Genomic DNA, 14,091 nt, shown 5'->3' on the forward strand with positions numbered 1-14,091 from the left:
CAGTTTCACATCCAATTCTGGGCTCTGACAGCTCCTGTGCAAACTTTCCTCTGCACAAACGCCAGCCCAGGCTCCAAATGTGGGAGCCAGAGGGGCACAGGGAGCTGGGCTGGGCTGGGCTGGGTGTGCGGGATGTGCGGGATGTGCCCGCTCCCGCTGCTCTCGGGGACAGGGCAGGACAGGGACAGCGGGTCCCAGGCAGTGCCCGCACACTGCCTGGCTCAGGGGCAGTGCTGGGCATCCCTCCTGCTCGTCCTGGGAAATGTGGGGCCTGGGGTCACCTGCCAAAGCAGCGGTGCTGCCGCAGGGGTTGGGGCAGAAGCGGCAGTGCCGGTTCTTTGGGGAACTCAGGGGGGTTTGTAACTTAACCCTGGTGTTCCCAAGCTTCTGTGTGCTTGCAGGAATAATGCATGGACCCTTATTCTGCCTGCAAGCATGAAGGAGGAAACCAGCCTCCTTTTCCCCCAGATTGCTTGTGCTGCTGTTATTTCTTTATGGCAAAGTTATGCTGCTCTTGTCGAATCTAGGCATAAAACCCCAAAGCCAATCCTTGTCTAGCTAGGGCCAAGCTGTGAGCTTAAAAATGCAGAGCTACTTGAAAGCTGTGTCCTAAATATATTATGAGTGAGTGAGTGAGTCAGACAATCGGAGGTAAACTGAACTTCATTTTAAAAAAAAGATTATCACAGGGAAAAATATTAGCTTTCTCAGATCAAACCCAGAATTAACTGGTTGTGACATCCTTGCTGGTGTATGTAACTTTCCCGGAAGGTTATTAAAGGCATATTGAACAAGGTGTGCATTCCTGGGGGATTAACACTCGAATGTGCCCTGTGCCAGAGTGTGCTATGCAAACCCAAACCTGCTCTGCATGCTGGCGTGTTACCCTTTCTGCTGGAAATGAATTCTCGACTCTCCTGCAGATTTGGTATGCCAGAAGTCCTAAGTTCAGCTCAGGCTTTTTCTAAGAGGGAAAAGCATCAACAGGAACACCCATGGAATAGTTTCCCAGGAATGTGCATACTTCTGGTTGGTGGGGGAATGGGAGCAGGCACTCAGTGCACAGCCTGGCTGGGCAGCAGGAGATGCTGGGCACTCAGAGCGGGGTGAGCTGGGGTGCTCAGAGCTCTGGCATGGGGTGGGAGCTGAACCACAGCTGCCCCTGCCCCACTGACAGCGTGGGGAGAGACTGGGGCAGGGAGCAAGTGGCCTCTGGGACCAGCCCAGCTGGTTTAGGGCAGGGGCTGCTTGCCTGGGCTTGCAGAGGCTCTGGCTTGGGGACCTGCATCCCAGAGGAGGAGCCAGGGGCACTGGCTGGTGGCTCCGTTGCTGGTGGGTCACTGCAATCCCCATCACCTTGCCAGAGGTGTGTGAAGAGTGAGCTGAGGTGGCATCCTGCTGGTGGGCAAGTGCCAGGAAGGCAAATAACAAGATTAACCACATGCCTGTTGTCAGCTCCTGCCACTAAATATCCTCCCGTGCTCTGGGACAGTTACACAACGGGGAGCAGAGGCCAAACCAGAGGAGTTCGTGGCCTCGGCAGAGCTCCTTGGGACAGTGACCTGCCCACAGCGTGAGTTGTTATTGGGAAATACTGTGGTGACAGTGTCCAGAGGGTGGAAATATTTCTTGGCAGATGTGGCCAGTCTGTAGCCAGCTGGGAGCAGGAGCAAGGGCTGGGATGCAATGCAGGTCCTACCTGTGCCCTCTGAGGGCAGGCAGCACGAGGGCTCTGGGGGATGTCTCAGCTGGGGTGAGCAGAGGAGACGTGGGCTTTAGGAAGTTTTCCCAAAGCACAGTGCGTGGCCCTTGGATCTTTGTTTAGTCTTGGGGCTTTACTGTCGTGGGGTGATTTCTCAAGGAGAGCTGTTTATCTGGCTCTAAAATAAACTCCCGACCCTTCAGACTGAGGTTCCTCATGCACATCCACCAAGGTAAACACTGGCAGCTGACAGGTTACAGATCCTCATCAAAGCCAGACATGTACAATAAATGTTTAAACTAACATGTGCTGCACGGGGCAGCTGTTGGTGGGTTCTGCACCGATTCCCACTGTAATTGTTACTGTAGTTTTCTCTTGTGTTCCAGGAGCTCGTTACAGACAAGAGGTGAGGAGCACTTTGCCCACCACAGATATGTGGCTGTGCCAGGGTAGGAGGTGGCTGTGTGGCAGCCCTGGGAGTGATCTTGAGGACAGCGCAGGAAGAGGGCTGCAGCCAGCTGTGAACACAGGGAGACTGTGAAGAAAAGGCAGAAGAGGGTGCTGGGGCTCAGAGGGGTGCCAGGGGACTGCCAGCCTCGTGGTCCAGCAGAACTCTGGGTTTGCCTTCGTTTGAGCAGTGGTGACCGTGGGCTCTGGGTGCTGGTTTGAGGTGGCAGCTCCTCCAGGAGCAGGACAGGTCCCGGTGGGGTGTCAGCGAGGGGTGCCAGGCCCCTGGCCTGGGCACAGAGCCGTGCAGGGGGCTGGGGCAGGTCCATGGGTGTCACTGCAGTGTAGGTTTTGGTGCAGTGCTGGTGTGCTGGGGCAGGGGGGATGCGAGAGGAAGTGTGAGATTGGCCTCCCGTGCCCCCACTGCCGCCTCCCTCGGCCGCCCTGGGCTGCAGCCAGCGCTTGTTTCTTACTCCTGGAGTTCATTCCATGCTCTGTTTCTCTTAGTGATTTTATTTATTGTTTCTGCCCTTTCTCTGGGGTCTGAGGGGATCCTGCTGAACGGGCTCTGTGGCACTGGGGACTGCAGAACAATCAATACATGCTGTTTATTTTCTCCCGGTGACTGACAGCTCCTTGCCTGCAGTCTTCTCCTGTTACAGCCCTAATGTGTCTTCTGGCAGGTTTCCTCCTTCTCAGTGATTTCTAAAGGAAGGAGAAATGAGGCTGAAGGAACAGTGGAGCTTTCCCTTCTCTCACATTTCCTTTCCTGCCCATGAGGTGCTGGAGTGGGGCCCGTGCAGGCAGGAGAACAGCAGAGGCAGGGTCCTGGTGACAGGCTCCTGTGCCATGTGGGGTGGGTGCCGGTGCTGTGGCTGATGCCAAGGCAGCCTGTGCAGCTGCTGGACTGGAAAGGTGGCACGTGCTTGTGCCTGGGCAGCCCTCTGGGTCTCTTCGTGGGTCAGCTCCTGCCTGGCAGCCACGGCTGAAGATTCAGTGTGTCCAAGCAAACACATCCCGGGGTCTCAGAGGCGATTCTGGCCCTTCTGCTCGGCGCTGAGGCGGATTTGGTGCAGCCCGGGGGGAGCAGAAAGGCCAAGGCTCCCAGTGAGGAGTGTTTGCTTTGGCAGCTCAGCTGGGCCCGGAGCCAAGGCTCCATCCATCCACTCGAGCCTCTGCAGGGGCGTTCCCAGGGCTGGGGAGGTGCCAGACGAGCTGCCCCAAGCAGCCGACTGCACCGGGGTCCCCGCTGCCAAACCCCGGGTTTTTGGGAAAGCCACGAGCCAGGGGCCGCCCTCCCTCTGTGGGGATGGGGGGAGCTCCTGGGAGTGGGATGTGCACTGGGAACAAATGGTGCCCCTCCGGGTGCTGCTGGTCTGGTGTGTGTGGGACACGGCTTTGGTACCCGGGGGCCTCACCTGGAACATGGGTTGGAGCTGTGGGAATGTGGCCCAATTTGGGGAGCAGTGGGGGCCAGGGGGCCAGGTCACTGAAGGGGGGTGAGGGCTGAGCAGGGATCATCGTGCTCTGTGATTGCTCAGCCTGCAGCACTGCAGGCAGCTGGAGCCTGGTGCTCCTGAGCCGGGCTGTGTTCACCTGGGCAGCACTGCAGGCTGTTGCTGGTGACAAGGACATCACTGCTGGGAAGAGTGGAGTCCAACACAAACTGTTTGCACCCCTGGTCTGCCTCCTCCTTCACCCCCCTTGGCATTCTCCCATCTTGGCTCCGTGTGCTGCTCTGCACGAGCAAGCTTTGGATGAGGTTTTGGTTCACATCTGGATTTGTGGTTCCCCTGGGCAGCTCCCATGAACCTGCATGGCTGGCTCACGAGCTGCAGTGTGCAGGGAAGGGAGCAGCTGTGAGCTCCCACGGCACAGGATTACCAGGCCTCCTTTGTCTTCCATGCTTGGAGCAGGACAGCTCCTGCACCAGCTGCCAGGTCCTTTTCTTCCTCCAGCAACAAGGATTGAACCTTGCAGTGATCCCAGCAGAGCAATCTGCAAACAAGCCATTTCACAAAAGTCTCTTATTGTGCCCCTGTAATGGTGTTTTACATCCCTCCTGCACTGGCCACTCCTGTGCTAAGTGCAAGGGCTCCAGGTCAGCACAGATAAAGAAACTGAGGCTCACACTGAGGGTGTTGCTGCTGCTGCCCAGTTATGTCATGGAGTTTAGAGCTGCCCAAAAACTACTCGCTTCATTTTCCAGATTGGTTGCAAACTGATCTGGTTCAGCATCTCCAGCTCCTTAAAGCTGGAACCTCTTTAGCTCCTTAAGCCTCCTGAATTTGGAAAACGGATGGAATGAAAATTTTGCTCGGGTTTCCAGTCCTGGATTACTTTCCTGTACAGTCACAGTGTAACACGACAGGGCTCTTGGCAAACCCAGCGGGTGTTTTTGGCACAGGGGCAGGCAAACACCACTGCCCCTGTTGCCAGGGCAGAGGATGGGAGCAGAGGGTGATGTCTGTGCTGCCTGCTCGGGGTTGTCAGCGCTGTCCTGCTGCCATCCCTTGCTGGAGGGGGGAGCAGCGCTGCCTTCCAGGAAGCAACACGTGTTTGCTGCTGCACGTTCCAGCAGAGCAGGACTTCAAGGAACGATGCTGCGGAGCCAGAGGCTCCTGTGGGCTGCCTGCACCCGCCCTCGGACTCAAATGAGGAGGGACAGCAGCCAATTAATCACCTCTCTGAGCACTAGTTATCTGCAGCTCTGAAGTAAACTCCCAAACCTTGGAAATGTGTTAGTAATTTTTGGCCATATGTGCTTTTCCCCAAAAAGGAGGCAAAGCCAAATGGCTCAGACGTGATACTTTAATGTACAACACATTTCCATCATTTTTACCATGTATGCAAAATTCTTCTTCATGGTCAGGCAAAAGAACATTAATTTTATTTTTTTTTTTTTGGGTTTGGGATTAACTCGGGAAAATGTTGAACCCAGAGAGGAGAGTATTTTCCATGGAAGTTGTATCAGACCAACTCCCCTTCTCCTGGGGAGGGTGCAGGCACATGTCTATTCTGGGCCCTTAAGGCTGTGTGACTGGGTCTCCTCAGCTCCATGCAGAGACTCCCAGTGCTTGGAAACTTGTTTCACAGGCACCTGAGGGCCGGTGTGACTGCAAACAAATGCTTGAGAAGCCAAATTGACCTTTTAAATGATCCTTTCAAGAATCTCTCCATGCCTCCAGAGCAGGGAAATCACCCTGTTTACTTAGCTAACGTTTTTCTTTCAAAGAGCTCCCCGGCAGCTGAACAAGTCCCCTCTCAAGCAGAAAGCACTGGATGCTTTGCTGGGGGAAGGGGAACAGAGACGTCAGTGTTTGACCTTGATGCTCTCCCGGGCTTGGGGATGGCTCCACCTCAGGCACAGGGGTGTGTGTGACACCACGGGCCACGTCACTGAGCAGGGGGACAGAGCTGAGGGGGCACAAGGGGGTGCAGGAGTGGGGCACTGGATGTCTGCAGTGGGGCAGGGCACTGCTGCTGTCCTGGGGTCACGGTGCCAGTGCCCCCTCACCCCCAGTGCCCCCTCACCCCCAGCCTCACTTAGCAAAGGCTTTGTGCCAGTGAAGGCTGCTCAGGAGTTGTGTTGTTTTTCCCCTCTCTCTGGCTTGTTTTGCAGCTCTTAAGATGACCATAAAGGAAGTGAAGAAGGAGAACGGGGACAAGATGATCATCCCACGGAAGAGGAAGGCACTGAAGCTGGGGCCCATCCGGAAGAAGAACCTGAAGAAGCTGGTGCTGTTCCTGAAAAACGGGGCAGACTGTCCCTGCCATCAGCTCGACAACCTCGGCCACTACTTCCTCATCATGGGCCGTCAGGTGAAGACCCAGTACCTGCTGACAGCCATCTACAAGTGGGACAAGAAGAACAAGGAGTTCAAGAAGTTCATGAAGAAGATGAAGTCTCCCGACTGCCCCACGTTTCCGTCCGTGTTCAAGTGATGTGGGAGAGCTGCTGCCCGGGCTGGGCTCGCCCCTCTGCAGCAGGGGTGCTGGGGCCAAGCCCTCCTGCTGCTCCATCCTGCTCCTCAGAGCTCCCTCAGTGACCCCAGCCCTCCCACATCCCGCTGGCCTGGGCGTGCCACGTGTGTGCCCCGGACGGTCGCTGGGGTCACACACGGTGCCTGTCCACGGCACCTAGAGACCTGTCACTCCACAGACATGTACAGCCACTCAAATAGCAGCTGTCAGGTAAAGAGGGCAAGCAGAGGGGTGTGAGGTGATGTCCAGAGGTTACACACCTGCAGAAAGGACCCTTGTGACCACGTCACTCCTGTCTTCATGGCTGCAGGATCGCCCTGAATTCCTGTACGAACCAGAGCCAGCTGATCAGACAGACATCCCATCCTCACAGTCCCCTTACAACCTCTGAGAAAACCTCCTAATTGCCCTCACTGTAAAAAAATCCCGTTGTAGTCTAAATGTACTTTGTCTAAGCCTTAACCCCAGGTCCTTGTGGTGCCTTGCTGGGCTGGAGCCCTCCCTCACCAGCATCTCTCCAATGTCTCACCAGGTGCCTGCCCTGCCTCTGCCACACTGTGAGCCCCTCGTGCCCAGGGCTGTGCTGCTCCCTGGCAGCCCTGGAGCCCCTGGGCCGTGCCCTGCAGTTGTGCCCTGGCCCTGGGGGCAGAGGGGGCTCTGTGCCCCACCCGTGCCTTCAGCCTCACGTGGGCCCCTGGCACAGCAGGTCCTGCTGAGCTGCCCTGCCTTGGCCTGGGGGGCACTGCCCTGCAGGGGTGACCAGAGCTGCTGGTGCCCAGTTCTGCTGGTGCCCAGAGCTGCTGGTGCCCAGAGGTGCCACTCCATCTGAGCCCATCAAGGGTTGGCCTGCCCGGGGCTCCGGCTGGGGGGAGCTCAGGGCCAGCTCCTGCAGCCCCCTCACTTCCCAGGGATGTTCTGGTGGTTCCTCCAGGCTGCTGGCTCAGTCCCACAGTGCAGCAGGCTGAGGACTCGTCCCCACGGAGCCGCAGGGAACGTCGGCTCCGCCTTTCCCTCCTTGCTGTCCCTGTGGGACCCATCAGTCTGGGCTTTGTCTGTTTGATCTGGGACAACTTGCCTTTGTATCATTCTGCATTTTTTTTTCCCCTAATCAAAATGTTGTGTTTGTATGATTTCAAATAGTTTATGAAAGACAAAGAGTATCTCATCCGAATGATTGCATTTATCGACCAGACTGAAATGCATTATTCTGTTAATTGGACAAGTTCTCTTTTCCATGGACCCATATCATTCCACATTCATTGTCCTTCCTGCTTCCATTCAGTATTCTCATCCATCAGCAATACTCTAGGAGAATGAATATCTGAGAGCTGAGATAATCCTGCTGTATCATGGTTAAATGAAATAACAAATCCTCATTTTTGAGGTTTGAACCAAGCCCACTCAAAGCTGGTAAATTAATTATTCCTTAGCTCAGGAGTGCTGTTTATTCCCCATGTGGGAACAGAGCTGTGGACTTGGTTGTAGAAGAATTCCACGAAGAAGCCAAGCACCCTGAGGAATGATGTTTCACAGCTAACAGAGAGATGGATTTAGGACATGAACTTTGTAGAGAGTCTCACTAGGTTGTCTTAGACCACCATTTGTAGTAGTGTTGTTTCTTTATTGCAAAATTAATCATTGTAGATAATGTGCTTTTATCAGTGAAGAAATAAATAAACAAACCACAGGCTTTAACATCACAGATTGATGAGGTGAGTGATGGAGAGGGCTGGCAAACCCAGCTGGGTGGGAAATGGAGTGAAAGGCTGGTTGTCTGTGAGTGCCCACAGTGGCAGCACCACAAAAGCCTCGCAGGGACCGGGGCAGGGACCTTCCATCTCCCCTGGCTCCCCTTCCTGAGCACACAGGGCAGCAGAGGAGCTGGCCTGGGGGCTGTCAGCAGTCCCAGGGGGTTGGACTGGGCTGCCCAGAGCAGTGGGGGAGTCACCATCCCTGGAGGTGTTCAGGAAATGGCTGGATGTGGCACTTGGTGCCACTTTGGTTGGTGTGGTGGAGTTCAGTCCAAGGTTGGACTCAATGACCTTGGAGGTCCTTGCTGCCCCAGTGATGCCATGATTCCTTGCTGCCTGCCTGCAGCAGCTGTAGCTCGTTGCAGGGAGAGCAGGGCCCTTCCTGGGAACCTCCTGCTGCTTTGGCCAGTCCTGGCTGCAGCTCACAGCTTGTTTGCATTAAGGTGATTTTTTACCCACCTGAAGATGAATGTGCTGCAGCCCCAGTTGAGTCTCTGGTGCAGGGGGAGGTTTGAGAGCTCGGGGGAAGCAACAAGTTCTTTCTGCAGCACATTTGGCTGGAGACATCAGCAGTGCTGACACCACGAGAGAGGTAAGGCCAATGCTGTGGGGCTGCTGCCTGGGGTCTCCTTTTCCCAGCTCAGAGCTGGTGCCTGGGGTGGTTTGGGCTCTGCTTTGTGCACTTCACTGCTGGGTGGTCTGTGATTGCTGGACAAAGCGTGAGCACCAGGTAGATTGAAGAGGTGCAGGAAGCCAGGCAGTGTGTTTGCTGAATATTTACCAACTCAGTTCCTTCACTGACTTCTTATAACTGACAGCTCTGAAGTATCTTTATGTCTGTAAAAAGTGAGACTCACAGTCAAGTGCTGCATGTGGGGGCATTTGCTGTCTTTAGGTTTCCTGTGTTGCTCTCTGATAAGAAAAGTCTACTGAAACCTGAAATGGTCTAAGTGCAGACTAAGGAGAAAGCACCCGAGGTCCTGGAGTTGTGGTCATGCTGGATCATATGGAGCAAACAGGCTTTGGCTGAAATGAGAAAGCATGAGAGGCTCCTTAAATCAGACACTGCCTGTCTGCTGGTGTAGCATTCCCTGGAGCAGAGAGATGTGTGTTTGTGCAGTTTATGGGTACATTTTACATTTTAAAATGTCAGATGCTGGTTGTTATAATGAGTTCCAGTTTAAGTTACAAGCATTTGTGTAAATGCTCAGTTTAAGACATGTGTCATGCTGGGAGACAACTTCAGTTCTGCCCTGCTGAGGGCTGTGGGGTGTCCAAGGGACAGGGACGTGCCACCTCTGGGCTGCTCAGGCTTGCTGTCTGCCTGGGCTTATCTGGAGTAAGAATCTTAAATCCTAAAATAAAATATCATCCTTTTGTGACTCAGTTTATCCTCCCAATAATGTTTATCTTCTTTGCTCCAGCATTCCTTCTGTCGAGTACCGCCCGTTAATTGAGTTTCTGGCCTCCAGTTGTAGTTCAGTTATAAACAAATACAGTTTTCTTTCATGCTATACAAAAAGTCATCTTCCATCCCTCAATTAATTTTTCCCATTACTGGCAGTCTGTGTTCTGCTTTGACCTCTGCTGGGGGAGAGCTGTTGAGCAGTTGGGGAGGACTGGTTCTCCTGGGGCAGGCAGGGTGCCAGCCTGGTGTCCTGCTCTGTGCATGCTGTGCATGACGAAGGGGTGGCACACCCGGCTGTGCCAGCCTGGAACTGGCTTGTCAGGGGCTCACAGGCAGCAGCTGCTCTGGGCTCATCAGCCAAACAGGCAGGGTCCTGCTTTCATCAGCTGTTCCACAAACAGGTAACCCAGGGCTGCAGTGGCTGCAGCACAAGTGACTGAGAAATAACAGAAGCAGCAATAACAGAAATGACAAACTGCTTCCCTTGGCAGGCAGATGGAGCTGCTCTGACAGCAATCACTGCTCTGGGCAATGCCAGGGGGAAGGAGGGGGCAGATGAGCCCCCCTTGGCTAGAGATGGGCCCCCAGTGAGGGGCTGCTCAGTGAACACCCAAGGTCTCAGCTGGAATGTTCTGCAGAGCCACAGCGAGACCCTCCTTCCACCCACCCCAGCATCAGAAGCACTGCAGAGAAAATGCTCCACCGTGTTCCAGGGGCTGCTCCTGCTCTCTCACTGCATCGTGCTGGATGACCCTTAAAAAGGACACACACACACACGTAATTAAAGCCACCCTCCACCCCAAGGCCAGAGCTGTGCCTGGAAACCGCCGTTCCCTGGCGCGGGGGCTCCTTTTCCATCCCAGCCCAGCTCCACACGCCTGGAGAGCGGGCTCCTGAGAGCCAGGAGGGAGAAACATCCTCCAGTGTCTTCAGCAAGTGCTTCTGAAATCCCTGTTTTGCAGAGGAACAGACTTTTTTTGTTACTATTTCTCCCCCCGTAATCCCACCCGAGCCCCTGAGCGTGCTGCCTGGCGGATGAGCCGCTCCCTTCGGGCGCTCTGTAGGTGTCTGAGCCACGCTCGAATGTCCTCCTTGGAAGGGGAGTGGGGCAAGCTGGCGGCTCCTCTGCTCCTGGGAGCTTCTCGTTGCAGACAGGCCCACGTGCGGGGTCCAGGAGCTCTGCAGCACGGTCCGGGAGCTCTGCAGCACGTGGCTGCCCGAGGCAGGGCCCGTCCCGCAGAGCCCTGCGGGAGGAAGCGCAGATCAACCTGTCAGGGTGGCCCCGTCTGCGCCACGGTGGCCTGGCAACCTTTGGAAAATGAGGGCTTTGTTTCAAGGACTTCCCATCAGAGGCTGGAATCTCCTCTGGGGCAGCAGCCTGCCACAAGAATGCTGCCTGCGTGGTGGGAGCGGGGTCCGCCGTGCCCCTGCCCTTGGCACGGCTCTGCCCTGGCCCTGTCCCCTCCTGGCACAGCAGTGATGGATCTGTCTCCACTCGCCAGGGCCAGGGCACGGGCACGCTGCGGCACAGCGGGCTCCTCTCACAGCCTGCCAAGATCCCAGAGCCACGGGCAGCCAGCAAACAGTCCCTCTTTTCTGCAGGAGTGTGCTCGGACGGGGAGTTCGCTGCTGTCTGAAAAGTTTTTCCTTTAGAGGCAACCAGGAGATGTTTGCCAAGCCATGGCTGTGGAGAGTGAGAAGAGGGAAGCCAGGACAGGGCTGGCAGGAGCCGTACCTGGTACAGTCAGCACTGCAGGGTTTGGGGTCCAGCTCTCTGCTCCCACTGCTGAGGTGTGGGAAGAACAGCTCTCTCTGAGACTCCGTGGGGCTGCCACCAAAGCTGTTCTGCTTTTTCTTTAGCTTAGGTTGGGGCAGATTGGGCTGTTGGCAACCTCTGCTTCAGCACTTCACTGCCTCTATCTTTCTTCAAACTCTTGAGTTATTAATGTGGCTGAGAGGTTAATTTACTGGGAGGTGTAATGTTGTATATGAATAAATTATGGCCCCAGAAGGATGGTGGAGAGGGAGTATCTCTGCTGTTACTTGGAAAGAAATGAGGAGATCAGGGCATTTGCCTTGGGCAGCCTCTTGTGTGTTCAGAACCACATTAACCCCCCCCAAATAACAGACTGCAGCCCCTTGAGGCAAATGTGACACCTTTAAATGGGTCATCCTCCCGTGGGGGTGATCACACCCAGCCCAGTCTGCTCAGCTCCTGCACAGCAAGGGCAGACACAGCTCTGGAGAGGGCTGAGCAGTGCGTGGGAGCTCCGAGGTGGTTCCACGGGTGGCTGTGTGAGGCCACGTGCCTTCTCCTGGGGCTCCTGTGACAGTGGTGGCCGTGGTGGCCTGGCCAAGCCCGTGGTGCTGGCTGGCATGTTCAAGTTTGTGTGTCAAATGGTCTTTGACAAACATTTAGCCTGATATTAAGATTTTGTTAAAGTCCCCCTCCTGGGTTAGCTCCTGCTGAGACTTGAGGCGTCACTGTGGGTGATGATTAAACACTGTCCTGCACAGCTGAATCTTTGCAGCCCTGCCTGCCTGCTCCGGAGTGTTTGCAATTTCTTCGCCACTTCATGATCTTTCCTCTCACTCACCCTGAATGTTTATTTAATAATCCTGGAAGACCTCTTAAGCTTCCTGGGTTTAATGTTTGCTAAACACCCTGTCACTTCCACTTGTATTGATAATTCCCGGCCCTGTGCTTTGCCCTGCAGCCACACCAGGGGACGGGACAGCCCCACACCAACACAGACCCCAAAAGCTGGTGCTGCCCCGGGGGGGTCCGTGGGAGCTGCAGGGGGGGCTCCTCAGCTGGATCATCTCCCCTTGCATTGCCTCAGCCCCCGCTCTCCCCGGGCCCTGGCAGTATTAGTTTCACAAATTCATTTTCCTTCACAAAAGCTTTTGGTTACTTCGGGATTAGGGACTGTTTAGAGTTCATTGTTTTCCCCGAGCTGCCTTGTTTTGCTGTAACGCTGAGACGCCTGGGCTGCAGGAACCTAATCCCCCTCCTCCTCCAGCAGCCCAGCTCTGTGAAAATCCGTTCTCTGCTTTAGTGCAAATTGTTGATGGGAGATAGCAGCGGGTCTTTCTGCTTCCATTTAACGTGTCAGCGGGGAAAGACATCTGCTTGCAATTATGGGCATGGCCTCGCTGAAGGATTGGCCTGGTAGATTTTTATAAGATAATAGGAAATCTTTATCAATTCATAATTCCTGGTGTCAAAGAGAGGAATACGTTTCATTTAAAATGTTCACCTTCTATTTTACAAAATTGTGGGATAAGCCATGAGATTGATATCAAGGGAAGAGGCTTGGAGTGTGCTCTGTGAAGGGCCAGTCCCACCTTTCCCACGTGAAAACCTCTGAGCAGGCGAGGGCCAGTCTGGGGAGCTCTGCTGCTGGTCCCTCTGCCACGTGCCCAGAGAGGCAAATCCTTTTGGAAATGATGTGCTGCTGACTTTGCAGCATGCTCTGGAACAGCAGAACTGTCCCCAGCACAGCACCCAAGGCATGGGAATCTCTTGGATGGGGCGAGTGGCTGCAGAGGAGCTGCTGTGCACCAGCACCTCCTGAGCTGGTGGCCAGACCCCATGGCATCCTGGCACATCCCCAGCAGCTGCAGGAATAGCCTCGGGGGCAAAACACTCTGTTCTCACTTCCCCCCAGCCCAGGATAGCTGGTGCTGGAGGCAGTGCTGGCTGCCTGCCCTGGGAGGGCAGCTCGGGGGCCTGGGGACACGCTGGGACAGGCTCGTGGTCACAGCAGGGGCTGCCCAGAGGGCTGGAGGAGGCTCCTGCTGTGCTGGGCTCCTTCCAGCCCAGTGGGAGCCTCCTGCCTGCCCGGGGAGCGAGGAGGGGGCTGCTCCCTGCCCTGATCCTCCGTCTCCCCTCGGAGCTGCTCCTGGCAGGACACGCTGTCACTGCAGCTATTCTTGGCCCTGCTCAGCCTGTTTGTCAGCCCTCTGGGAGGCTGCTGTAATCTCCCCTGTGATTGGGGTCTCAGAGCATGTTCAATACCATTAATGAAACAAGCAAATAACAACAATAACGATCTGTGCTCAGGAATGCTCCTGAGAGGAGCTGGAATTGCACTCAGTGCCTTTCAGCTAAGAAAGCTCCTCATGCTTCAGCCTTGGCAGATTCTCAGGGGTTGCAACTCCAGTCTGGGAACTTTCTGTGCTCTCTTGTCCATCAGCTCCAATTCCTGTTCCCTGCTGTACATGCCTTTGCTTGGACGTGGAGCTTCACCTCTGGGGAGAGGTGGAGAGGTGTGTCAGGCTGCAGAGACAGTTTTCCCTGTGGATGTTGGACAGACTCGGGTGCCCGTTGTCCAGAGAGGCTGTGAGGTCCAGGTCTTGGCAGCTGCTCTCTGTGCTGATGTGGAGATGCTCTCCCTGGTCCCAGTGAGATCATTTAGGGTTTGATATTGTTCTGTCACCACATCTGGTCTGCTCTGGGGATGGGAAGCATCTCCTGGACTCCTGGGCTGATGGCAGTGCCAGTGCACAGGTGTGTGAAGCAAGGACAGGCTGCTGCCAGCCCCTGACCATGGCACAGCCCGGCACAGTCCAGAGGAGCAGCTTGTGATTCAACCAGACTTGAGAACAAAACAAAGAAATGAGAAGGGTGGGGGAAATTCTGGGCTAATTTCTAAAATGCCATGAATTTCTAGGGGCTGCTGGAATGGATCTTTATTGAGGTAGGGAGGGAAGGTGTGGCTGGGGATGCAGGGCTGTGAGTGCCGGGGGCTGCCGGGTGCCCCGGCCTGAGGACACGTTTGCTCCTTGCAGAGGAG

General features: G+C 55.2%; 1 protein-coding gene across 1 annotated transcript in view; it reads left to right on the forward strand.

Annotated features, from left to right (window-relative positions):
- The window catches only part of SFRP1 (secreted frizzled related protein 1), a gene marked incomplete at its 5' end in the record, with an annotated part of 11,289 nt that extends 5,073 nt beyond the window's left edge, over positions 1-6,216 (forward strand). Inside the window, 2 exon segments of the mRNA XM_029964977.1 lie at positions 5,514-5,527; positions 5,705-6,216. Coding sequence (XP_029820837.1) covers positions 5,514-5,527; positions 5,705-6,094 — 404 coding nt within the window.
- Positions 6,217-14,091: the final 7,875 nt, after the last annotated feature.

Source organism: Manacus vitellinus, unplaced genomic scaffold, assembly GCF_001715985.3.
Source record: "Manacus vitellinus isolate BGI_N305 unplaced genomic scaffold, ASM171598v3 scaffold_87_pilon, whole genome shotgun sequence".
In the NCBI taxonomy this organism is placed as follows: Eukaryota; Metazoa; Chordata; class Aves; order Passeriformes; family Pipridae; genus Manacus; species Manacus vitellinus.